Source organism: Amblyraja radiata, chromosome 30 (assembly GCF_010909765.2).
Source record: "Amblyraja radiata isolate CabotCenter1 chromosome 30, sAmbRad1.1.pri, whole genome shotgun sequence".
Classification (NCBI taxonomy): domain Eukaryota; kingdom Metazoa; phylum Chordata; class Chondrichthyes; order Rajiformes; family Rajidae; genus Amblyraja; species Amblyraja radiata.
In genome coordinates, this window is record NC_045985.1 from 29,239,876 (window position 1) to 29,266,613 (window position 26,738).

The 26,738-nt window shown below is 49.1% G+C and overlaps 1 protein-coding gene across 1 annotated transcript in view; it reads right to left on the minus strand.

The window, feature by feature from the left end:
- Window positions 1-26,738, minus strand: part of LOC116990221 (collagen alpha-1(V) chain-like) — a 131,893-nt gene that overhangs the window by 70,084 nt on the left and 35,071 nt on the right. The window contains exons 14-27 of the mRNA XM_033047766.1: window positions 25,885-25,929; window positions 23,177-23,230; window positions 22,404-22,448; window positions 19,858-19,911; window positions 17,616-17,723; window positions 15,411-15,464; window positions 12,076-12,129; window positions 11,311-11,355; window positions 8,779-8,832; window positions 6,284-6,328; window positions 4,275-4,328; window positions 1,885-1,938; window positions 614-667; window positions 399-506 (exon numbers count right to left, since the gene is read on the minus strand). Coding sequence (XP_032903657.1) covers window positions 399-506; window positions 614-667; window positions 1,885-1,938; window positions 4,275-4,328; window positions 6,284-6,328; window positions 8,779-8,832; window positions 11,311-11,355; window positions 12,076-12,129; window positions 15,411-15,464; window positions 17,616-17,723; window positions 19,858-19,911; window positions 22,404-22,448; window positions 23,177-23,230; window positions 25,885-25,929 — 828 coding nt within the window. The remainder of the gene's footprint in view (window positions 1-398; window positions 507-613; window positions 668-1,884; window positions 1,939-4,274; window positions 4,329-6,283; window positions 6,329-8,778; window positions 8,833-11,310; window positions 11,356-12,075; window positions 12,130-15,410; window positions 15,465-17,615; window positions 17,724-19,857; window positions 19,912-22,403; window positions 22,449-23,176; window positions 23,231-25,884; window positions 25,930-26,738) is intronic.

Below are 26,738 nucleotides of genomic sequence, written 5' to 3' on the forward strand. Positions count from 1 at the left end.
GGACTAACCATTTCACTTTTTTTAAATTGCTGTTTTTTTCCTTTTTCTTCCCTCCTACAAATATGTAATATGTGAATATGTGATTCTGTTCCATTCCGTATGTAGTTTGTTTGTTTGTTTGTTTGCACAGTCCGTGAGCATTTGCCACTTTTCATTTCATTGCACATCTCGTATGTGTATGTGACGAATAAACTTGACTTGACTTGCCTTGACAATTGGGTAAGTTTCATTGAGGTCCCCACCTCCTTTTTCTAAACACCAGCGAGTACTGGCCCTGTGCTGACAAACGCTCATCACATGTTAACCCACTCATTCCTGGGATCATTCTTGCAAACCTCCTCTGGACCCTCTCCAGAGCCAGCACATCCTTCCTCAGACCTGGGGCCCAAACTGCTCACCTTTGTGCCTTCCTTCCCAGACGGGCCGGATAGTCCTTGTTCTCCAGGTGGTCCTGGAGGTCCGGGATGTCCTCGCTCACCCATCTGTCCCGTTTCACCACTGGAGCCCTGCGGTCAGAGTCAAAGAAACGCATTAACATCCAAACCTTGGGCGGGGGTGGGGAGGAGCCCGGCGAACAGGGAGAACGACGGTGAAGGGTGGGACTTGGACTTGCCTGTGGTCCCACAACACCTGGTGGTCCAGTTGGGCCAGTCTTGCCTTGGAAACCCTGGACAACACATCAGTAGACATTGTCCATGGACATATGGGGACGAGAGAATTCAGCCATTAGTTACAACCAGCAACACATCCGAACCCAGCCCAGTACACTCAGCTTAGTTTACTGTAGTCTAAAGATACAGCACGGAAACAGGCCCTTCGGCCCACCGAGTCCATGCACGGTAACACCATCCGACACACACTAAGGACAATTTTACATTTACACCAAGCCAATTAACCTGCAAATCTGCACCTCTTTGGAGTGTGGGAGAAAACCGAAGATCTCGGAGAAAACCCACCCAGGTCACGGGGAGAACGTACAGACTTCCCAGCCCAATGGCTTCCCTATGCCAGATTCCTGGAATGCTGCCAAACACTTTAACCCCCCCCCCCCCCTCCCATTCCTATACTGACCTTTCTGTCCTGGGCCTCCTCCACTGTCAGAGTGAGGCCACATGCAAATTGGAGGAACAGCACCTCATATTTCGCTTGGGCAGCTTACACCCCAGAGGTATGAACATTGACTTCTCTAACGACGTAACCCTTCCTTTCCTTCCCTCTCCATCCCTTCCCCATCCTAGTCATCATACCAGTTTCAAAGTCATCTTGTCGAGCCTCATTGTGTGTAACACGTTTTCACTTAGCCCACAGCCAACAATGCCCTGTTTCCTTTATCAATGTAACTTTTTATATATGCCTTTCATTCATTTGTTGGGGTCAAGGAAAGAGCGTTCACGTCGCGGCCCTGTTTCAACCAATCTTTCCACCACCACGCACAAGAAGCACAAGAAGCGCAAGACAGACACCATTGTGCAGATGCCGAGAAGTGTGTTCAGCTCTGGCTGAACAACTTCTAATCTTGTGTGTGGACTCGATAAGCAGAAGATTCATTTGTTCTATCTCTCTACATCACTGTCTATATCTCTTGTTTGACTTTCACATGGCACTCAGTCTCAAGAAAAATCCCGACCCGAAACGTCACCTATTCCTTCTCTCCAGAGATGCTGCCTGACCCACTGAGTTACTCCAGCTTTTTGTGTCTACCCAAGGTTCAAGGTAACTCGAATAACCCCGGTATCTTAGTTAACCTGATGAAATGTTACTCTATTGTAAATAACCGTCCCACGAAACTCCCTAACCCGGTACATTAACCAATCCACTTCCCAGCCCAATAGCTTCCCATTGCCCAGGTCCCGTGTACGAATGCTGTATCCAGGGTCTACTCACCACTTCCCCTCTCTGCCCGGGATGTCCTGGTAGTCCGTCCTTTCCTGGTGGTCCCTGTTGATGGAAGGGAGCGGAGTTAATCTGGGACAGTGTGTAGCAAGCCCTCCCTGGTACTAACGTATAGTCTTTCTGCTGACTGGTCAGCGCACAACAAGAGCTTTCCACTGTACCTCGGTACACGTGACAACAAACTACATGGTAACTGTGTGATTCAGACGTCCCAAATGGTGGGACCGCTCCTGGGCCGTCCAAACAACAGTGCAAAGGGTGGGCACACATGGGTGCTGGAGGTGGGTGCTGCCCCGCTGGGTGCTCACCACCAGTTCTACCCTCACAGTATGCATTGTGAGTGGGGTATTCATGATGCCCAGGGTTCACCTGGTCACTGGGCGGGGTGGTGAACGGTGTACGCTGCAACAGTAGACCAGGGACCTGGCTCGGGTGGCACCTATGCCATGTTACTCCTGAAGCACGCAATGCCCACCTGCCCCCACTACTGCACTGCGAGCGCACCCCTCCCACGTTTGCATGTGTGTACGTTTGTGTGTCCATTAGAAACATAGGAAGTAGTGCAAGAATGGGCCATTCGGCCCTTCAAGCCACTCAATATGATCATAGCAGGTCATCCAGAATCAGTACCCCGCTCCTGCTTTCTCCCCATATCCCTTGAATCCGTTAGCTCTAAGAGCCAAATCTAAGCCTCTATTGAATACATCCAGTGAATTGGCCTCCACTGCCTTCTGTGGCAGAGAATTCCACAGATTCACACCTCTCTGGGTGAAAAAGTTGTTCCTCGTCTCAGTCCTAAATGGCCTACCCCTTGTTCTTAAACTGTGACCCCAGATTCTGCACTCCCCCAACATCAGGAACATTTTTGTGGTGCAACTAACCTGACCAATCCCTTAAGAATGTTATATGTTCCTATAAGATTCCCTCTCATCCTAAATTCCAGTGCATATAAGCCCAGTTAAGAGAGAGTGAGAGAGAATGCGTGCCTGTGTTTGACAAAGTATGCATATGAAATCATAACCTCAGAATTAAAGGGCGCTCTTTTAGAAAGGTGAGGAGGAATTTGTTTAGTCTAGTTAATCTATGTTAATCTATGCAAAGTTAATCTATGCTAACTCATTGCCACAGAGGGCTGTGGAGGTCAAGTCAGTGGATATATTTAACGCAGATATAGACAAATTCTTGATTAAAACGTGTGTCAAGGGTTATTGAGAGAGGGCAGGGAAATGGGATTAGGAGGAAGAGATAGATCAGCCATGATGGAATGGCAGAGTAGACTTGATGGGCCGAACGGCCTAATTCTACTATAGCTTGTGAACTTGTCTGTGCCTGTGTGTACGTGTGTGTGCTGGCGAGTGTGCAAGAATGTGTGTGCCTGTTTGGGAGCGTACGAGAGAAATTGTGTGTGTAAGAGCATGCATGCCTGTGTGTGAGTGTGCGAGTTAGTGTGTGTGTGATAGAGAGTGTGAGAGTATGTGTGAGTGTGTGAGAGGGTGTGTGCCAGAGTGTCTGTGTATCTGTGTTTGAGAATGTGAGCGAGATTGTGTTTGAGTGTGTGACAGAGTAAGGGAGAGTATGTGTGTGACAGGGTGTGCGAGAGTGTTTGTGTATCTGTGTTTGAGAATGTGTGAGGTTGTGTGTGAGTGTTGACAGAGTACGGGAGAGTATGTGTGTGAGAGTGTAAGAGGGTGTGCGAGTCAGTGTTTGAGAATGTGAGTGTGATTATGTATATGCATGTGTGTGAGTGAGAATGTGGACATGCGTGTGCATCTGTGTCCGCACATACCTACTTTTCCGTGAAAAACAAATATGTGCACACATGAGTCGGTGTGTGCACACGCACATATTTGTATGTTCATAAATTCATATGTTCTAGGAGCAGATTTAGACCAATCGGCCCATCAAGTTTACTACGTCATTCAATCATTGGTGATCTATCTGTCCCTCTCAACCCCATTCTCCTGCCTTCACCCCATTATGTGTGTGTGTGTGTGTAGTTTGTGTGTGTGCGCGCACGTGCGTGTGCTTGTTCATGTGCATGCATATGTGCGTAGGTCTGTGCAAAAATATGTGCATGCATGTGTGTGCATGCGTGTTTGTGCATGTATAAGTATGCAGGCCTGTGTGTGTATGTGCGTGTATGTGTGTGTATGTATGTGTGGGTGTGTATATGTGTGAGTGGGGGGGTGTTTGTGTGTGTGTGTGTGTGTGTGTTTGTGTGTGTGTGTGTGTGTGTGTGTGTGTGTGTGTGTGTGTGTGTGTGTGTGTGTGTGTGTGTGTGTGTGTGTGTGTGTATGCATGCACAGGTCTGTACATATGTGTGCATGTGGTGTGCATGAGCAGTACACGGTAGGATCTGGTCACGGATGTGATCCACTCACGTGAGGTCCCTTTGGTCCGGGGAATCCAGTAGGTCCTTGTGGTCCAGGAAGTCCCTGTGTGGAATCAGAGGAAGAAGATTACTTCTTTAAAATGGAGCACACAGTAGGTGGATGTTACCAGCAGCACCTGCCTGAATAACACCCAAACACCCCTTGAAGCACGTTAATGCCACCAGACACAAGGCCCACAAAAGGTTCATCCACCCCCTCACTCACATGTCCACCCCCAAACCTAACGTGGACATTAACTCTTCACGAAGATGTTGCCAGGACTCGAGGTCCTGAGCTACAGGGAGAGGTTGAGCAGGCTGGGATTATTATGAGGATGTTGCCAGGACTCGAGGGCCTAAGCTACAGGGAGAGGTTGATCAGCTGGAGTTGGGAGTTCCGGCTGCAGTTATATGAGACTGTGAAGAGCTTCGCGGGTCGGAGGTGGAGCCTCATGGGTCGACGAAGCCTGCGGCCAACGGCCCCTGGGTTGGAGCCCGCGGCTGGGGCCTGGGGCCTGGGTCGGAGCCCGCGGCTGGGGCCTGGGGCCTGGGTCGGAGCCCGCGGCTGGGGCCTGGGTCGGAGACCGCGGCTGGGGCCTGGGTCGGAGACCGCGGCTGGGGCCTGGGTCAGAGCCCGCGGCTGGGGCCTGGGTCGGAGACCGCGGCTGGGGCCTGGGTCGGAGACCGCGGCTGGGGCCTGGGGCCTGGGTCGGAGCCCGAGGCTGGGTCCTGGGTCGGAGCCCGCGGCTGGGGCCTGGGGCCTGGGTCGGAGCCCGAGGCTGGGTCCTGGGTCGGAGCCCGCGGCTGGGGCCTGGGGCCTGGGTCGGAGCCCGCGGCTGGGGCCTGGGTCGGAGCCCGCGGCTGGGGCCTGGGGCCTGGGGCCTGGGGCCTGGGTCGGAGCCCGCGGCTGGGGCCTGGGTCGGAGCCCGCACCTGGGACCTGGGTCGGAGCCCGCGGCTGGGGCCTGGGTCGGAGCCCGCGGCTGGGACCTGGGGCCTGGGGCCTGGGGCCTGGGTTGGAGCCCGCGGCTGGGGCCTGGGTCGGAGCCCGCGGCTGGGGCCTGGGTCGGAGCCCGCGGCTGGGGCCTGGGGCCTGGGTCGGAGCCCGCGGCTGGGGCCTGGGTCGGAGCCCGCGGCTGGGGCCTGGGTCGGAGCCCGCGGCTGGGGCCTGGGTCAGAGCCCACGGCTGGGACCTGGGGCCTGGGTCGGAGCTCGCGGCTGGGGCCTGGGTCGGAGCTCGCGGCTGGGGCCTGGGGCCTGGGTCGGAGCCCGCAGCTGGGGCCTGCATCGGTGAGGACCCGGCGACGATAATGGAGAGGTCAGTGCGGCGGTCGATAATGGCGGAAACCGATGGATGAGTACAACCACATGGAGGTGTGGCCGAGGGAAGCAACAAAGGAGGAAACGGTGTGGGGGACGCTGTGTGTGGGGGGAGGGGGAGAGAATAAAGGGGGACCTGGCACGGAGGTACATTGTAACTATTGTAAACACCCTTTATGTGGTGACTATTTGCATACCTTCGGTGTGTAAGCAAACAGTTTCACTGTGACTTGTTACAGGTGACAAAAAAGCATTCATTCATTCATTCATTCATTCATTCATTCATTCATTCATTCATTCATTCATTCATTCATTCATTCATTCATTCATTCAAGAGGCCACATTTGGAGTATTGTGTTCAGTTCTGGGCACCATGTTATTGGAAATATGTTGTCAAGCTAGAAAGGGTGTGGAGAAGATTTCCGAGGATGTTGCCAGGACTAGAGGGTCTGAGCCACAGGGAGAGGTTGAGTAGGGCCTGTTTCTACACTGCATGACTCCAGGAGAAAACCCATGCAGTCACAGGGAGACCGTACAAACTCCATACAGACAGCACCCATGGTCAGGATTGAACCAGGGTCTCTGGTGCTAAGGCAGCAGCTCTACCGCTGCGCCACCGTGCCGCTCGGCTAGCTGAGGCAATAATGGACCGTTGCCCCCTTCCCGGCTGGTACTGACTGGTGGAGGAAGATGGACTCACCCTTTCACCAAGAGGGCCAGGAGGTCCATCAGTCCCTGAGGTTCCCTGTTGGAAGAGGAAAGATCAAAGTCAGCGATTACTGTTTCTCACCTGGTCTTTGTTGATACGACACACAACTCCACATCTAGTGTACAGTCCTCAGTAACACCACCCCTCCCTCCCTTCATCCCTCTCTCCCTCCCTCCCTCCCTCCCTCCCTCCCTCCCTCCCTCCCTCCCTCCCTCCCTCCATCCCTCCCTCCCTCCCTCCCTCCCTCCCTCCCTCCCTACATCCCTCCCTCCCTCCATCCCTCCCTCCCTCCCAACTGAAGAAGTGTCCCAACCAATCCAAGTTTGCAGAGATAGACACAGAGTGCTGGAGTGTCTCAGTGGGTCAGGCAGCATCTCCGGGGAACATGGGTGGGTGACATTTCGGGTCGGGGCCCTTCTATTCTCCGGAGATGATGCCTGAGCCGCTGAATTACTCCAGCGCTTTGTGCCTTTCTTCGTAAAGCAGCATCTGCAGTTCATTTTGTCTCGTCCTTCCCACTGACCAGTTTAAAGTCCCTAATTAAAACAGCCCATCTCCACTCAAACACACTGTTACAACTTGTCACCTCTTATAAGATCCACAATTATTACATGCTAATACACTCCATTACCTCACCACTAAGGCACTTCCCCATGTATCAAGTTAACAGCTGTAACTTCTACTTTTAGGCATATACAGGCTATCCCAACACAGGGATCACTGCCAGTGTTACAGGTCTTACAGGGAGTGGTGGACTCAGCCCGGTCTATCATGGGCACAGCTCTCCCCACCATCGAGAGCATCTCCACCAGTCGCTGCCTCATCCATCATCAAGGATCCTCACCATCCCAGCCGTGCCCACTTCCCACTGCTACCGTTGAGCAGGAGATACAGAAGCCTGAAGTCCCACACCACCAGGTTCAGGAACAGCTTCTTTCCCGCAACCAACAGGTTCTTGAAGCGACCCACACAACCCTAATCCCACCTCAGCAACAGAACACTACAGACCACCTCCTACACTAACGTGGACTTGTTTTCTCACCGTGTCTTGCTGTGTCTAGGGGGATATCTACACCAGCAGCATAATCAAGGATGAGTCGCACCCTGGCCACTCCCTCTTCTCCCCTCTCCCATCAGGCAAAATGTGCAGAAGTGTAAAAACACACACTTCCAGATTCCGGTTCAGTTTCTTCCCAGCTGTTATCAGGCAATGGAATCATCCCACCACAACCAGAGAGCAGTACTGAACTACTATCTACCTCATTGGTGACCCTCGGACTATCCTTGATCGGACTTTGCTGGCATTACTTTGCACTAAACGTTATTCCCTTATCATGTATCTGTTCACTGTGAATGGCTTGATTGTAATCATGTATTGTCTTTCCATTGACTGGATAGCACATAACAAAAGCTTTTCACTGTACCTCATTACACGTGACAATAAACTAAACTAAGTAAAAGAAAAACTACCGTGGACTTGCTTTCTAATTGTGTATTTTTCCACTAATTGTCTTGTTTTTTTTGCAAAATCTACTTTTTCCTTAACATTGTCTGAAGAATTTATGTACTTGATTTATGTGTGTGTGTGTTGTCCGGGTCTATGTCTCCGTGATGCTGATGCAAGCAAGGTTTCACTGCACACCCTCCCTGTACCGCACTGCACTTGTGCACGTGATAATAGTGAAAGGCTTGGATAGCGTGGATGTGGAGAGGATGTTTCCACTAGTGGGAGAGTCCAGGACTCGAGGTCGTTGCCTCAGATTTAAAGTACGATCCTTTAGGAGGGTAGACAAAAATGCTGGAGAAACTCAGCGGGTGAGGCAGCATCTATGGAGCGAAGGAACTAGGCAATGTTTCGGGCCGACACCTTTCTTCAGACCCAAAACGTTGCCTATTTCCTTCGCTCCATATATGCTGCCTCACCCGCTGAGTTTCTCCAGCATTTTTGTCTACCTTCGATTTTGCAGCATCTGCAGTTCCTTCTTAATCCTTTCGGAAGGATTAGGTGACATTTCTTTAGTCAGAGGGTGGTGAATCTGTGGAATTCTTTGCCACAGACGGCTGCAGACACAAAGTCAGTGGATATTTTTAAAGCAGAGAAAGACAGATTAGTACGGGTGTCAGGGGTTATGGGGAGAAGGCAGGAAAATGGGGTTAGGAAGGAGAGATAGATCAGCCATGATGAAATGGTGGAGTAGACTTAATCTGCTGAATGGCCTAACTCTGCTCCTATTACTTATGAACTCATGACCTTATGACCTAATGACCTAATGACCTTAATAGACTTCACTTGACTGACTCCTCCTGTTGCATCCCCTGCCCTCTGCAGATGTGTTTGTTCTGGATCACATACCAGTGACTGAACATGTGTATGTGGTGATAATGGAATCTCCATCCCCTCGCCTCCCTCCCCCCCACCTGCTCCCAATCCCCCCTCCCCCCCTCTCCCACGCTTCCCCCTCCCCCTCTCCCCCCACCATCCTCACCTTTGATCCCGGTTTGCCAGTCGCTCCCCTTGGTCCACGTTGACCTCTCGGTCCCTGGGAGAGTAAAGGAGAGAAACATTGTTATCTGAATGAATGACAATGTGCAACGAAATTCCATTACATCTCCTCCGATTAAAAAAAAATACAAACACGACAACCATTAACACATATGTACACTTATTAGTAAATAATGAATAGGTATTTTAAAATTATTTAAAAGAATTTGGCGGCATTTCTTGGAATTACATTTCGCTTCCCCAGCGTTCTCTGTTTGAATTTAGCTCTTTTATCGCACATGGGTAGAAACTATTTTTTAGTCTACAGAGCCTTCAGAGACCTGAATCGCCTCCCAGAGGGTAGCAGAGTGAAAAGGTGGTTGGCAGGGTGGGATGTGTCCTGCTTGATATTTGTGGCCCGGCACAAGCATCGGGCCCTATATATGTCATCCAAGGAGGGCAGTTGGGCGTTTGTAATGCTCTGCGCAGTTTTTATAATTCCCTGCAGCGCCCTCCTCTCCGCCACAGTACAGCTAGCAAACCACACCAGGATTCCATAGGAGAGGATACTCTCCACGGCGCATCGGTAGAAGGACAACAGCAGCGGCTGCGAGACGTTTGCTCTCCGCAGAGACCTCAGGAAATACAGCCGCTGATGTGACCTCTTCACGAAAGTGACGGTGTTCATTTGCCATTTGAGGTCCTGGGAGATGTTTATTCCCAGGAACTTAAAGCCAGTGACTCTCTCCACCATGTCTCCTTTGATGTATAAGGGAGCAGGTTCCTCTCTCCTCTTCCTCCTGAAGTCAACGACCAGCTCTTTTGTCTTTGATGGGTTGAGTACCAGGTTGTTTTTGATACACCAGACAGTCAGTTTTTGGACTTCATCCCTGTAGGCAGACTCGTCGTTGTTGTTTATCAGTCCCACCACAGTCGTGTCGTCCGCAAACTTGATGATCCTGTTTGTACTGTGTGTTGGTATACAGTCATAAGTGTATATTGTGTACAAAATGGGACTCAGCACACATCCTTGTGGCGCTCCTGTGCTGAGCGTCAGGACTGGGGAGTAATTGGACCCCATCCTTACAGTCTGTGGGCGATCTGTTAAAAAGTCCTTAATCCATCCGCATGTGTTTGCATTAACACCTAGATCAGACAGTTTGTCCACCATTCTGCTGGGGATGATTGTATTAAATGCAGAACTAAAATCTACAAATAACATCCTCACATATGAGCCAGGACGCTCCAGATGTGTCAGTGCAGAATGTAGAGCTATGTTGATGGCATCCTCCGTTGACCTATTAGCTCTATACGCAAACTGATGCTGATCCAGGGTGGATGGGAGTGAGGACTTAATGTGGGCCAGGACCAGCCGTTCAAAACACTTCATCACCGTTGAAGTGAGAGCAACAGGTCTATAGTCATTCAAGCCGGTAATGGATGTTTTTTTGGGTACAGGCACTGATGTCTCTTAAGGCCAGCCCCTGGCACATGAAGAGTTTTAATTTAGTTTAGAGATAAGGCGTGGAAACAGGCCCTTCAGCCCACCGAGTCTGTGCCGACCAGCGATCCTCGCACATTAACACTATCCTGCGCATACTGGACACAATTTACAATTATACCAAGCCAATTGACCTACAAACCTGCACGTCTCTGGAGTGTGGGGGAAACTGGAGCACCTGGAGAAAACCCACGCGGGTCATGGGGAGAATGTACACAGACAGCACCCGTGGTGTAAGGCAGCTACTCTATGGATTTTGTACGTTCTCCCCGTGACCTGCGTGGGTTTTCTCCAGGTTCTCCAGTTTCCTCCCACACTCCAAGGTTGTACAGGGTTGTCAGTTAATTGGCTTGGTATCATTGTAGATTGTCCCTTGTGTGTGTAGGGTGGTGTTAGGGTGCGGGGATCGCTGGTCAGTGCGGACTCGGTGGGCCGAAGGGCCTGTTTCTGTGCTGTATCTCTAAACTAAACTAAACAAATGCCATGACTGATGAAAGCAAACATGCCAAATGCCTCTTTACCACCATATCCACTTGTGTTAACATTTTTAAAGAGCTATTAATATTCACCCCAAGATCCCTCTGTACCTCAGTGGTCAGAAGGGATCTGCCATTTACTGCAAACATTTGAATGCGAACCTCTATCTACCTCTATGATGACCCTCGGACTATCCTTGATCGGACTATGCTGGCTTTACCTTGCACTAAATGTTATTCCCTTATCATGTATCAGAACACTGTGAATGGCTCGATTGTAATCATGCATTATCTTTCCGCTGACTGCTTGGCACACTACAAAAGCTTTTCGCTGTACCTCAGTAGATGTGATAGTAAACTAAACTGATCTGGAACTCCCAAAATTCAGTGCCTCACATTCGTCCACGTTAAATTCCATCTGCCATTTCTCTGCCCATCGTCCCAATCAGTCTACATCCTGCCGGATCCTTTGGCCACCCACACCTCCGCCAGCCTCCGCCACCCTCCGCCAACTATACCCAGAGAAACTTCAATCCAAAATGAGAAAGTTGAGACATACCGTGGGTCCACGTTGTCCCCTTTGTCCCAGTTTGCCTTGCAAGCCCTGTGAGGAAAGAAGGAAGAGTGAGTTCGCTAAGTGGAGAGTGAGGAGGATTAAAGTGAAGAGCTTTACGCAATGTCAAAAGGGAGAGAGAGAGAGAGAGAGAGAGAGAGAGAGAGAGAGAGAGAGAGAGAGAGAGAGAGAGAGAGAGAGAGAGAGAGAGAGAGAGAGAGAGAGAGAGTGTGTAAAACATGAGGAGCGGAGGGGAAATACAGGAGTAAAGAGCTGTAGAGTGTTGGAGATGAAGTCAGCGGATATTTTTGAGGCAGAGATAGACAAATTCTTGATTAGAACGGGTGTCAAGGGTAAAGGGGAGAAGGCAGGAAATGGGATTAGGAGGCAGAGATCAGCCATGATGGAATGACGGAGTAGACTCGATGGGCCGAATGGCCCAATTCAGCTCCTGTAACGGGAACTTGAAGGAGTAAAATAAGACAGATGGAGAAAGACATGAAGATGGAGGTGGAGATGGCATTGAAGAGGTAGAATCTGAGTGAAAAGAGGAAAGGGTACATGGATGATAAAGAGGGGGAGAAATACTGAAGAGAATAGCGGGGAAAGGAACAGGAGAGAGGGTCGGGGAGACAGGGAAAGTTAATGCGTGGAAATGGACGAAACTAAAAGAAAGACCGAAAGAGAGAAGAAAACTCAGGTAGAGTGAGGTAAGGGATTGGTTCCAGTTACAGAGTCTCTCCTGGAGTTTGGACTGTTCTCAGCACTTACCCGAGCTCCCTTCTCGCCGTTGGTACCTGGGAATCCCGGGAAACCGAGCGAACCCTGGAAAAAGAGAGCAAGGATTAGATCGGCCCAGACCACTGTCTCAGTGGACGTGCACCAATACTGCTGGGGCAGTGATTCCCCATCGCCTGAAAGGTAAGTTAGTACAATATTAGAAACAAGGAACTGCAGATGCTGGTTTACCAAGGAAAGGCACAAGATGCTGGAGTAACTCAGCAGGTCAGGCAGAGAACATTGATGATCCGTGGAGAACTGGATGGAGAACTGCTGTGATCTCCAGGAATGTAGCATGCCCTGTTGAGTCTATCATTAGAATGGCGAGAGGATTTGAGTATAGGATTCATAGTGAGTGGATTTGAGTATAGGATTCATTGCAAGAGGATTTAAATATAGGATTCATACGAGAGGATTTGAGTATGGGATTGCGGGAGGATTTGAGTATAGGATTCATAGCGAGAGGATTTGAGTATAGGAGCAAGGAGGTCCTGCTGCAGTTGTCCAGGGCTCTGGTGAGACCTTACCTGGAGTATTGTGTGTAGTTTTGGTCTCCTAATCTGAGGAAGGACATTCTTGCTATTGAGGGAATTAGTGCAGCCAGGTTAATGCCCGGGATGGCGGGACTGGCATATGATGAAACAATGGGTCGAGTGGGCATGTATTCACTGGGATTTAGAAGGATGAGAGGGTATCTTATAGAAGCATATCAAATTCTTAAGGGATTGGACAGGCTAGATGCAGGAAAAATGTTCCCGATGTTGGGGGAGTTGAGAACCAGGGGTCAAAGTTTAAGAATAAGGGGTAGGCCATTTAGGACTGAAATGATTTTAAAAAAATCACTCAGAGAGTTGTGAATCTGTGAAATTCTCTGCCACAGAAGGCAGTGGAGGCTAAAGGGCCTGTCCTACTTGGCCGTCATTTTCCCGCCATTTACGCGACCTCCACTTTACGTGACGCATGGGTAGCGTGTGGGTAGCGCGGGACGGGCGAATGGAAAAGCGTGGAGGAGTATGGAGTTGCGTGCGGTATCGCGCGGCGCTCCAGGATTTCGTGCTGCACGATATCTTCGCACGCCACCGGCGTGGCGTATCGCTTACGTACGCAGACGTACAGCGGTCGCACGCTGATGTCCTGACCTCGTACGTGTAGTGCATGGTGATGCATGATTACATCACCGTGCGTGACCATGCACCGCCGTGCGCCGCCCATACGCAGTCGGCCACAATGTGAACATAATGACGGCGTAAGCATTAATGCTTTCAGAGTAATGCCTTCAGAGTAACACCTTCATAAGTATTTTTGAAACATCCTTAGTTAAGGACTTTTCAAAAGTTAACACCAGGTAAGGATTGCAGATTTTATATCCTAAAAGAACACTAGTAACCAAATTAGTTTTTTTTTAAATAACCACCAACAATTTTACTAACACCATTTAAAAAAAATTGCAAACTAATTCTTAAGCTGGGTTGAAACCCTCAAACTGCTAGAATGGAATACAATGTTGTGTTTGTTGGGAGTATTTCACAAAGTTTAAATGCAAATGAATTTTTCCAGCAAACATTAATGTTATCAATGTTTCACTTAACAAATTATGTCAATACGCTGACTAATTCTACTTGCAGAGCAGATCAAATATTTGAAGGCGCATGATGACGGGTGATGACGCGTGCAACCATCAGTCACTACAGCCCTGTCGTGTAAATGACGGCCAAGTGGGACAGGCCCTTAATTCACTGGATGTTTTCAAGAGAGAGTTAGATTTAACTCTTCTGGTGAAAGGTATCAAGGGATATTGGGAAAAAATGATTCTGGAGGATCAGCTATGATTATATTGAATGGCAGTGCTGGCTTGAAGGGCCGAATGACCTAATCCTGCACCTATTTTCTATGTTAATCAGAGGGGAGTTGATGGGAATGCCGGGGGAGAATGAAATGGGATCAGTGTACGATGGAATATAATGACTGCTTGGTGGTCAGCACAGGCTCGGTGGGCCAAAGGGCCTCTCTCCACGTTTAAGCCTGTATGTTCTCGAACTGCAATGTTAAGGAGGTAGTTCTGCGATTCAGACACAGACGATGAAGGAATGGAATTAATATCACATCAATATTAATATATTACATAATATATATTATAGAATAATAGTATATCATTAGAATATCATAGAATTAAGATCACATCAATATCACATTAATATTAATATCACATCAATATTAATATATGACATAATATATTTTATCGAATAATAATATATCATTAAAATATCATAATTAATATCACATCAATATCACACTAATATTATTATCACATCAATATTAATATAGTACATATAATATATATTATAGAATAATATAATATCATTAAAATAACATAGAATTGATATTACATCCATATCACATTTCACACCAATGAGTTTGAATTAAACATGTCAAGGTATGATTAGTTAAGTTTGCTGACAACACATAAGTGGGTGGTATCATAGACAGTCAAAATGGTTATCAAAAATTACAGCAGGATCTTGATCCGCTGTGCAGGTGGGCTGAGGAATGGCCGACGGAGTTTAATGCAGATAAATACGAGGTGTTGCATTTTGCAAAGTCGAACTAGGGAAGGACTTACACAGTGAACGGCAGGGCCCTGGGGAGTGTTTTAGAACAGAGGGAGGGAGGAGTGCAGACACAAAGGTGTAAGAAGGAACTGCGGATGCTGGTTTAAACTGAAGATAGACTGCATAATCAAGGACGAGTTGCACCCTGGCCACTCCCTCTTCTCCCCTCTCCCATCGGACAAAAGGTATAGAAGTGGTGACCCTCGGACTATCTTTGTCCGGGGCAGCATGGTGGAGCAACGGTAGAGTTGCTGCCTTACAATACGTGCAGCGCCAGAGACCCGGGTTCAATCCCGACTATGGGTTCTGTCTGTATGGAGTTTGTACATTCTCCACGTGACCTGCGTGGGTTTTCTCCGAGATCCCCGGTTTCCTCCCACACTCCAAAGACGTACAAGGTTAATTAGCTTAGTAAAAGTGTAAATTGTCCCTAGTGTGTGTACGATAGGGTTAATATGCGGGGATCGCTGGTTGGTGTGGGCTCGGTGGGCCAAGTGCCTGTTTCCGCGCTGTATCTCTAAACTAAACTAAACTTTGATCGGACTTTACTGGCTTTACCTTGCCCTAAACGTTATTCTCTTCTCATGTATCTGTACACTGTAAATGGCTCGATTGTAATCATGTATTGCCTTTCTGCAGGCTGGTTAGCGTGCAACAAAAGCTTTTCACCGTACCTCGGTACACGTGACAATAAACTAAACTGAAAATGATTCTCACCTTGGGGCCTTGTCGACCAGGGTATCCAGGTAGACCAGGTACTCCAAGTTTACCCTAAAGGAGAACACTTGGTATTAAAATCAGTGGTAGAAACAAGATACGCCATATGATACAGAATGGAAGACAACAGTAGCATACTTCAATAACATCTTCAACTTAGTAAAGTACTTCACATTAAGCCACAGGACTATTGATCCATCAGAAGCTTGAGGAGCATGGAGAGATATTAGGGAAGGTTTATTTGGGGGAACAGAAGAAAACTTAAGATTTCAGACACAAAATGCTGGAGTAACCCAGCGGGTCGGACATCATCTGTGGAGAAAAGGAATAGGTGACGTTTCGGGTCGGGGCCCTTCTTCAGAAGAAAACTTAAGGGTGGGAAGGGTGTGGGTTGGAGGGAGAGAGAGGAGTTACCAAGAGAGGATTAAGACAACAGACAAAATGTCAGCGCAAGATGGGAATTTTAATCAGTGGGGCTCAGAGGAGTGTAGATTTTGTGTGGAGACACAAGGAACTGCAGATGCTGGAATCTTGAGCAAAACACAAAGTGCTGGAGGAAGTCAGTGGGTCAGGCAGCATTTGTGGAGGGAAAGAACAGGCGATTTCTTCAAATTTTATTAGGAGGTCAGACTATGGGCAGCAAGAGGGTAGAGTGAATAGGTCGATATCTATGGAGCTTGAAGGGTCATCTCAGGGGAACAATATATTAATTATGTAGGAAGGAACTGCAGATGCTGGTTTAAACCGAAGATAGACACAAAAAGCTGGAGTAACTCGGCGGGACAGGCAGCATCTCTGGAGAGAAGGAATGGGTGACGTCTCCAGTCGACACCTTCTTCAGAAGTAGACTCTGATTATTAATAATGTTTGAACAACAGAAGGATAGAGTTCCAGGAGGAAGAGAATGACTGGAGGGATGGAAACAGGCCACAGAGTTGGCAGGAACGTGAGGTTAGAGGCACAGAAGGGATAAAGTCACCAAGATTCATTCCGTTCGCACAGGTTCGACGGCTTTCAAGGCAAGAGACGGCCACAAAGTCATGGAGGGTAAAGAAATAATGTCAAAGGAAAGATCAGAGGAAGAAAAGATGAAAAGTGACGGCAGGAGGTTAGACAGGAGGAGATGGAGTGAGGGGCGATGAACTGTGTGAAAGAAAGGGAGTGGAGGTGGAGGTGAGTGGGGGAAAGTCAAGAAGGTGAGAGAGAGGGAAAGGGGTACGTTCAAAGGAGGTGGAGAAGGTGGAGTGAGGAAAGGGGAAAGGAGGGGATGAATGATGGACTGGAGAATGAGGAGAGGTGATGGGGATGAGAGAGATGTGGGAGGAGAAAATGGGAAGGAGAAATGGGAAATGGCGAGGAGGAAGAGGTAAGGAATGGAAGTGGGGTGGGACAAGGAGGGAGGGAGGGAGGAGCAGAGGCAGAGAGGAAGAGAGAATACATGGAAAAGTGGGAATGGGTGAAATTGGAAGAGTGAACAGGAAGTAGGTAGGGTAAGATGTGGACAGGGGAAAGTAGGATATGGGGACGGGCATGTGGGAATGGGAAGTGGTTGGTCTAAGGGAAGAGGGGGAAGGAGGAAGAGATAAGGAAGAGGAAGTACAGGAAATGGCAAGAAGTAACGGGGAAGAGGAGAGGGATGAGGATAAAAGGAGGGAAGAGGGAGTGGAGGAGTAAGGGTGCGGAGAGGGAGGGTAGGGATGGGGAGAGAGAGGGGAGAGAGAGGGGAGGGAGAAGGGAGATGGAGGAGGATGGATGGAGGGAGAGGGGAGAGGAAGGGTGGGGAAGGAAGAGGGCGGGGAGAGGGAGGGGAGGGGGAAGGGTGGGGAGGAGGGAGAAAGAGACGAGAATGCAGGGAAAAGTGGGAACAAGTATAAAGTGGTGGAAATTAAGTCCGAAGTAATAGAAGGAGTAAGGGGAAGTGGGGAATGGGAACAGTCATGTGAGTATGGGAAGTGGGAATAGGGAAGCATGTGGGAATGGGAATTGGGAATCGGGATGCATGTGGGAATGGGAGATGGGCCAGGCATGTGGGAATGGGCCAGGCATGTGGGAATGGGAAGTTGGAGGGGGACGGGAGGAGATGGGGAGGTTGAGGATGGGATGTGGAGTGTGGGCAGTAGAGGGGGGGGGGCTGTCTCACCTGACATCAACCCTAACAATAACACTTCACCAGTCTGAGGTGTACCATACCACAATGTCTCTCACCTTCTCACCTGTCGCACCTAGCGGCCCCGGGTCACCTGGAGGTCCCACCCGACCTTTGGGCCCCTCAGGTCCATCCTCTCCACGGGGCCCGCTCGGTCCAAGCTCCCCCTGGAAGTACAGTTAATGAAGCGTCAGTACGGGCAGCACAGTAGCACAGCGGGTAGAACTACTGCCTCACAGCGCCAGGGACCCCGGTTCGATCCTGACTATGGCTACTGTCCGTACAGAGTTTGTACGTTCTCCCCATGACCTGGGTGGGTTTTGTGTGTAGGGTGGGGTTAATGTGTGGGGGATCGCTGGTCGACGCGGACTCCGTGGGCCGAAGGGCCTTTTCCGCGCAGTATCTCGATCTCCATCTCTATGGAAAAACTGTGGGATTGATAGTGGGCCGAGTCGGGCAAGAAGCGAGGGCAATGGAGAGGAGATACAGCTTCCCCTCCACTCCCCTCCCCTCCCCTCCCCTCCCCTCTCCTCCCTAACCTCCAGGAGTATCTCGCATTGTGCATTGAGGTTGTCCACTGAGCAAGCCCCTCACCAACAAGGTCTGAAGACAGAAGGTCACGCTCACACCTCGCACCTCATCCCAACCAATGCCTGCAGGTTTGTAATCCAGAGGTTGTTATCTTTGCGTCAGTTTGGACAGTCGACATCTGGTTTCAGTGTACAGAATGTAGGAGCAGCGTCTAAAGGGCCTGTCCCACATAGGCGATTTTTTAGGCGACTGCCGCGACTAGGCTGTCATCACATGGTCGCTGGGGTGTCGCCTGTATGGTCGTGAGTCGTCTCCTCAGTCGCCCAAAGAGTCGAGGCGTTTTTCTGGTCGCCGATGGATTTTGAAATGTTCAAAACTTTTCGTCAACAGTCGGCGACCTTGGGCTTGTCATAGCTTGTCTTCTCCTGACGTAAGTGTTGTCGTAGGTTGTTGCAGGTTGTCGCCAGTATGGTGTAGGTTGTCGCCAGTATGGTGTAGGTTGTCGCCAGGTGACGTAGGTTGTCGCCAGGATGTTGTAGGTTGTCGCCGGGATGGTGTAGGTTGTCGCCAGGATGTTGTAGGTTGTCGCCGGGATGGTGTAGGTTGTCACCAGTATGGTGTAGGTTGTCGCCAGTATGGTGTAGGTTGTCGCCGGTATGGTGTAGGTTGTCACCAGTATGGTGTAGGTTGTCACCAGTATGGTGTAGGTTGTCGCCAGTATGGTGTAGGTTGTCGCCAGGTGACGTAGGTTGTTGCCGGTGCTGACTTTGGTGAATTTCATTGTCGTAGTCGCCAGCAGTCGGCTAAAACATCGCCTAAGTGGGACAGGCCCATATAGTCCAGTGGCCGGATTTTTGGCGATCGGCTACGATCACGACAGTTGCCGGCAGTTGCCTAAATAATCGCCTCGTGAGACGGGTCCTCAACAATGCAGCTCCATCCACTCTCTCAGGAACAGAGTGAAGCTCCCACTACACCGCCCCATCACACACTGCCCAGGGTCAGACGCAGAAAACCACAGTGGAGGTTTTCTGCGTACAGGTTTGTAGGCTAATTGGCTTGCTATAGTTGTAAATTGTCCCTATTGTGTGTAGGATAGTGTTAGTGTGCGGGGATCGCTGGACGGTGCGGACTCGATGGGCCGAAGGGCCTGATCTACCTTCTGTATAGCTAAACTAAACAAAACTAAATCATTACACTGGTCAACCTGAGGAGCACCTTCCACCAAGTTGCAGCACAGAACGACACAGGAGATCCTTCTTCCCTGTGGCTATCAAACTGTACAACTCCTCCCCCTTCTGTCGTGGGATAGACTGAGGCTGATCCCCACACACACACCCCTCCCCACACACACCCCTCCCCACACACACCCCTCCCCAATCCTTGCACATCCCCAATCCTTTCCACTCCACACTTTAATTTCATGTCTCATGTGTCTTGTGTTTTATGACTGTTAGCAGATCAATTTCTCACCTGGGATAAATAATGTTCTATCGAATCGTACCGTCATAAGGTCATAATGAATAGGAGTAGAATTAGGCCATTCGGCCCATTATATCTACACCGCCATTCGATCATGACTATCTCTCCCTCCTAACCCCATTCTCCTGCCTTCTCCCCATAACCTCTGACGCCCGTACTAATTAAGAATTGTATCGTAACATCGATACTTGATCGGAGAACTTTGTGTGTGAAATCCTTTCTCTTTACAGCATTTACTTCCGCTCCCGGGAGAAGGGAGAGGAGTTATAGGAGCATTGTTGTTCTTACCCGATCGCCCTTGAGACCCATGTCACCCTTGAATCCTGGGAAGCCATCTTCACCCTGGGAGAAAGCAGAGACAGTGAGTCATGCACAACAACACAGAGAGATGCAGCGATCAAGTGCCTATATTGCATTCAACATCGAGTGCCTATATTGCATTCAACACTATATTGCATTCAACATAGAACAGCTCCATCCAAGACCATGAGAAACTGCGGGGAGTTGTGGATGCAGCCCAGACCATCACACAAACCAGCCTCCCTTCCATCGACTCCATCTACACCTCACGCTGCCCCGGTAAGGCCAGCAGCATAATCAAGGACCAGCCTCTCTCTAGTCACTTGGGAGTGCTGGTGCAGGATTCCCAAAGAGTTACGTTGCAAATCAAATCAATAGTAAGGAAGGCAAATGCAATGCTAACATTTATTTCGAGAGGACTGGAAGACAAAAACAGGGGTAAAATGCTGAGGCTTTATAAGGCTGGTAAGGGCGATTTTGGAGAATTGTGAGCAGTTTTGGGGCCCCATATCTGAGGAAGGATGTGCTGCCACTGGAGAGGGTCCAGGGGAGGTCTCTGGAATGAATGATCCCACGAAAGAGTGGATTAACATATGATGAGCGTTTGACGGCACTGGGCCTGTACTCACTGGAATTTAGAAGGATGAGGGGCAAACCTCATTGAAACTTACTGAGTAGTGAAAGGCTTGGATAGAGTGGATGTGGAGAGGATGTTTCCACTAGTGGGAGAGTGAAGGAACAGAGGGCACAACATCAAGAATAAAAAGATGTGCCTTTAGAAAGGAGATGAGGAATTTCTTTAGTCAGAGGGTGGTGAATCTGTGGGAATCACTGCCACAGAAGGTTGTGGAGGCCATCATTGCATATTTTTAAGGCAGAGATAGATAGATTCGTGATTCAGGTGTCAGGGGTTATGGGGAGAAGGCAGGAGAATGGTGTTGAGAAGGAAAGACGGATCAGCCATGATTGACTGGCAGAGTAGACTTAAGGGGCCAAATGATCTAATTCTGCTCTGAGAACTTGTGAACCTATTAACTTTGGAGATTCGAATATCCTTGTGTATCATGTGTTACACCCATTGTGTGTTCAGAAGCAACAACCATCTCAGAGGTGAGGGCTCACCGAATCAAGTGATATGGGGAGAAAGCAGGAACGGGGTGCTGATTTTGAATGATCAGCCATGATCATATTGAATAGAAGGGCCGAAAGGCCTACTCCTGCGCCTATTTTCGATATTACTATCTATGTTACTGATGAGAATTGAAACAAAGATTTAAGGTGAAGGGGAAAAGATTTAATAGGAAACTGAGGGGTAACGTTTTCACACAAAGGGTGGTGGGTGTATGGAACAAGCTGCCAGTGGAGGTCATTGAGGCAGGAACTATTCCAACGTTTAAGTAACAGACAGGTACATGGATATGACAGGTTTAGTGGGATATGGACCAAACGCGGGCAGGTGGGACTAGTGTAGCTGGGACATATTGGCCGGTGTGGGCTAGTTGGGCCGAATGGCCTATTTCCACGCTGTATCACTTCATGACTCAGAATTTTTCTTGTGTTCTAAGGAACAGGGGAAGCTCCTCGTCAGTTTTACCTGCTCAGTTCCTAAAGAAAAAAAGATGTAAACCTCACCCCACATTGCAAACCTTCTCTCCCATTCCCCTTCTCTTGTTCACATCCTGCCCTTGGCTCGCATCGCTCAGCAGGCCAATGGTCAACAATTGAGCAGAAGTCATCTCAGTAAATTCCCATTGATGGGTTCCTTCAGATTATAGGAATCTGCTGGTTCTGAACTACCAGGACTTTCTGTAGAGCACAACTGGAGTAACTGGAGTAACTGAGGAGGATGTGGAGGATGTGCTGATTCCAGCATCCTTACTTCTACTGGGACTCATGATTCACTGTTCCACGGGAGCAACAGGAGTGCCAAGTTGAGGCTCTTGCATTGAGGATACAATAGCAGAACCGGAAGATAGACACAAACGCCAGTCCATGAGCTCTCACAGCCGAGGCTGAATAGCTCAGTGGGGTCATCAGTCAGTCAGTGAGATTATCAGTCAGTGAAGGTTGGCCATCAGTGAGGTCGTCCATCAGTAAGGTCGTCTCTCAATGAGATCATCAATAAGTGAAGTCATCAATCAGTGAGGTCAGCAATCAGTGAGGTCAGCAATCAGTGAGGTCTACAAACAGTGAGGTCAGCAAACAGTGAGGTCAGCAAACAGAGAGGTCAGCAATCAGTGAGGTCAGCAATCAGTGAGGTCAGCAAACAGTGAGGTCAGCAAACAGTGAGGTCAGCAAACAGTGAGCTCAGCAATCAGTGAGGTCAGCAATCAGTGAAGTCATCGTTAAATGAAGTCAGCAAACAGTGATGTCATCATTCAGTGAGCACATTAATCACTGGGGTCAACAATTAGTGAGGTCATCACTCAGTGTACTCTTCAATCAGAGAACTCTTCAATCAGTGAGTTCACCAAACAATGGATTCATCATTGGCACCGTTAACAAAAGACAAGTTCATCAGAAAACGTTCTCACCTTCTCGCCTTTGTGTCCCATCAAGCCGCGGATTCCATCCGTTCCCTGAGAGGAAGAGAAGAGCAGTGAGGCGTGGGGCAAGAGAGACAGGCGCTGGCTGCCCTAACCCAGGGGCTCATCGCACGGATGTGTCTCCCCTTTCTCCAGAAACCATTCCAAGTGCCCCCCGACCACGAACAATGCTCCCGACATGCCCAATGCCCTCCGACCATGACCAGTGATCCCGACCATGCCCGATGCCCTCAGACCATGACCAGTTCCCCGACCATGACCAGTGCCTCCGACTATGCCCAATGCCCCTGGCCATGACCAGTGCCTCCGACCATGCCCAATGTCCAACCATGCCCGATGCCGTCAGACCATGCCCAGTGCCCCCGACCATGCCCAGTGCCCCCGACCATGCCCAGTGCCCACGACCATGCCCAATGCCCAACCATGCCCGATGCCCTAAGACCATGCCCAATGCCTCCGACCATGACCAGTGCCCCCAACCATGCCCGATGCCCTAAGACCATGCCCAATGCCCCCGACCATGTCCAATGCCCCCGACCATGCCCAATGCCCTCCATGCCCAGTGCCCCCAACCATGCCCAATGCCCTCTGACCATGCCCAATGCCCTCCATGCCCAGCGATCCCCAACCAAGCCCAATGCCCCCGACCATGTCCAATGCCTCCGACCATGCCCAGTGCCCTCCGACCATGCCCAATGCCCTCCATGCCCAGTGATCCCCAACCATGCCCAATGCCCTCCATGCCCAGTGCCCACACTCACCTTCACACCACGTGGGCCAGGATAGCCGATTGGACCCTGAGGACCAGTCTGACCCTGATAATAAACACAGAAGGAGAGAGAGTTACACACAAATCATCGGCGAAGCAGAAGACTGGCCGCTGTGCGAATCTGGAGGTCTGGAACACTCGTAGAATCCGCAGGCCCCTCGGCCCAACTTGCTCACAACGACCAACATGTCCCAGCTGCACTAGTCCCACATGAATGCATTTGACCCATATCCCTGCAAACCTGACCTATCCATGTACCTGTCCAACTGTTTCTTAAACGTTGCGATAGACCCACCTCAACAACCTCTTCCAGCAGCTTGTTCCATACACCCATCATCCTGTGTGAGATAAGTTGCTCCTCAGGTTCCTATTAAACCTTTCCACCCCTCGCATTAATCCTATGTCTTCTGGCTCCTGATTCCTCTGCTCTGGGTTAGAAACTCTGTGCTTTTACTCTATCTATTCCTCTCACGATCTTGAACCCAAGAGAGGCATCTCACGTAGCCTCATAGGGACATCACCGCTCACACTGCAGGTCCATTGAGCTGGCAAGGGCAAGAGCGGCACAATGGTGCAGCAGGTAGTGCTGCTGTCTACCGTCTCCTGTAACCCGGGTTCAGATTTCGACTTTCGAGGTACAGCGCGGAAACAGGCCCTACGGCCCATCGACTCTGTGCCGACCAACGATCACCGCATACACCAGCACTATCCTCCACACACTTTACAGAAGCCAATTAACCTACAAACCAGCAGGTCTTTGGAGTGTGGGAGGAAACCAGAGCACCCGGAGAAAACCCACGTGGTCACAGGGAGAACGCAGCCCAGACCATCACACAAACCAACCGCTCTTCCATTGACTCTATCTACACCTCACCCTGCCTCAATCAAGGACAAGTCACACCCTGGCCATTTCCTCTTATCCCCTATCCCATCAGGCAAAAGGTATAGAAGTGTGAAAACACACACCACCAGATGCAAGGACAGCTTCTTCCCAGCTTTGGTCAGGCAACTGAATCATCCAACTACAACCAGAGAGCAGTCCTAACTACTATCTACCTCTTTGAAACATAGAAACATAGAAAATAGGTGCAGGAGTAGGCCATTCGGCCCTTCGAGCCTGCACCGCCATTCAATATGATCATGGCTGATCATCCAACTCAGTATCCTGTACCTGCCTTCTCTCCATACCCCCTGATCCCTTTAGCCACAAGGGCCACACCTAACTCCCTCTTAAATAATGCCAATTAACTGGCCTCAACTACATTCTGTGGCAGGGATTCCACAGATTTACCACTCTCTATGTAAAAAATGTTTTTCTCATCTCAGTCCTAAAAGATTTCCCCTTTATCCTTAAACTGTGACCCCTTGTTCTGGACTTCCCCAACATCGGGAACAATCTTCCTGCATCTAGCCTGTCCAACCCCTTAAGAATTTTGTAAGTTTCTATAAGATCCCCCCTCAATCTTCTAAATTCTAGCGAGTACAAGCCGAGTCTATCCAGTCTTTCTTCATATGAGTCCTGCCATCCCAGGAATCAGTCTGGTGAACCTTCTCTGTACTCCCTCTATGGCAAGAATGTCCTTCCTCAGATTTGGAGACCAAAACTGCACGCAATACTCCAGGTGTGGTCTCACCAAGACCCTGTACAACTGCAGTAGAACCTCCCTGTTCCTATACTCCAATCCTTTTGCGATGGTAACCCTTGGGCTATCCTTGATTGGTCTTTGCTGGCTTTACCTTGCACTAAATGTTATTCCCTTACCATATATCTGAACACTGTGAATGGCTCGATTCCACATCCTCTCAGTGAGGAATGGAGGGGAGTCGCTGTGGTGGATGATCATATTAATAAGTTATTTGGGTGTCTTCATTGGTATGGCCATATGGCAATCAAATTCCTCATATGTTACAAGACATACTTGACTGATAAATTACTATTATGATTATGATTGTAATCATGTATTTTCTTTTGCTGACTGGTTAGCGTGCAACAAAAAGTTATTCATTGTACCTCGGTACAATTTGGACCTTATAGAAACATGGAATATTCTTAAGGGATTGGGCAGGCTAGATGCAGGAAAAATGTTCCCAATTTTAGGGGAGTCCAGAACCAGGGGTCACATAGGTTGGCCATTTAGGACAGATGAGGAAAAACGTTTTCACCCAGAGAGTTGTGAATCTGTGGAATTCTCTGCCACAGAAGGCAGTGGAGGTCGTCAATGGATATTTTTAAGGTGGCTATAGATAATTTCTTGATTAGTATGGGTATCAGGGGTTACAGAGAGAAGGCAGGTGAATGGGGTTGAGAACGCTAGATGTTTTCAAGAGAGAGTTAGATTTAGCTCTTCGGGCTAACAGAATCGAGGGATATGGGGAGAAAGCAGGAACAGGGTACTGATTCTGGATGATCAGCCATGATCATATTGAATAGCGGTGCTGCCTCGAAGGGCTGAATGGCCTATTCCTGCATCTATGTTTCTATGTTTCTGTGACAATAAACTAAACTGAACCAAAATGAACCAAACTCAAATGAATCAAACCAAACTGAACTGAGAGCCGGCTTCACAACTTCAGATAGATCTTGTGTACCAGAGCCCCTGAATGAGTTCGTCTTTGCAACCAGTAATCACTTCTAAAAATGAAACTAGGGAGTCGAGGAAAAGCCACCCTTCCTTCGCCCAAACCAACTCTCAGACTTACCTGGTTGCCTTTGGAACCTGATGGACCTTCTTTCCCTGGATGACCCTGGAAAAATGGAAGCACGCATCAGAACAACAATGCTAATGAAAACGCACAGGAAGGAACCAAGATCGACACAAAAAGCTGTAGTAAATCAGCGTGTGATACTGCATCTCTGGAGGAAAGTAATAGATGGCGTTTCGGGTCGAGACCCTTCTTTATGCATCCATTTAATATTCAGAGGGCATCTATAATCTAAAATTATAAACTAAGTGCTGGAGTAACTCAGTGGGTCAGGCAGCATCTCTGGAGAAACAGGAATAGGTGACGTTTCGAAAAGACCTAACCGAATAGCAAAAGGCCTGGATAGAGTGGATGTGGAGAGGATGTTTCAACAGGTGGGAGAATCTAGATCCGGAGGGCACAGCCTCAGAATTAAAGGAGATGAGGAGGAATTTGTTTAGTCAGAGGGGGTGAATCTATGGAACTCATTGTCACAGATGGCTGTGGAGGCCAAGTCAATGGATATTTTTAAGGCGGATATATATAATTTCTTGATTAGTACGGGTGTCAGGGGTTACGGGGACAAGGCAGGCTAATGGGGTTGAGAGGGAGAGATAGATCAGCCACAATTGAATGGCGGAGTGGACTTGATGGGCCGAATGGCCTAATTCTGCTCGTATTTGTATGGTGCTAGGCCTGAAACCACTTAGTTAGAAAGGCCAGGCAAATCATCAATCAAAAGCACACATTGTCAAAGTTGATAAGCAAGCCAAGATAATTGTAATACCAGTATAAATGGCATAATTCCCGTTATAGACCATGCTAATGTTATGAAATCACTGAGTCACGCATTATTTAAACAGTCCCTTCAG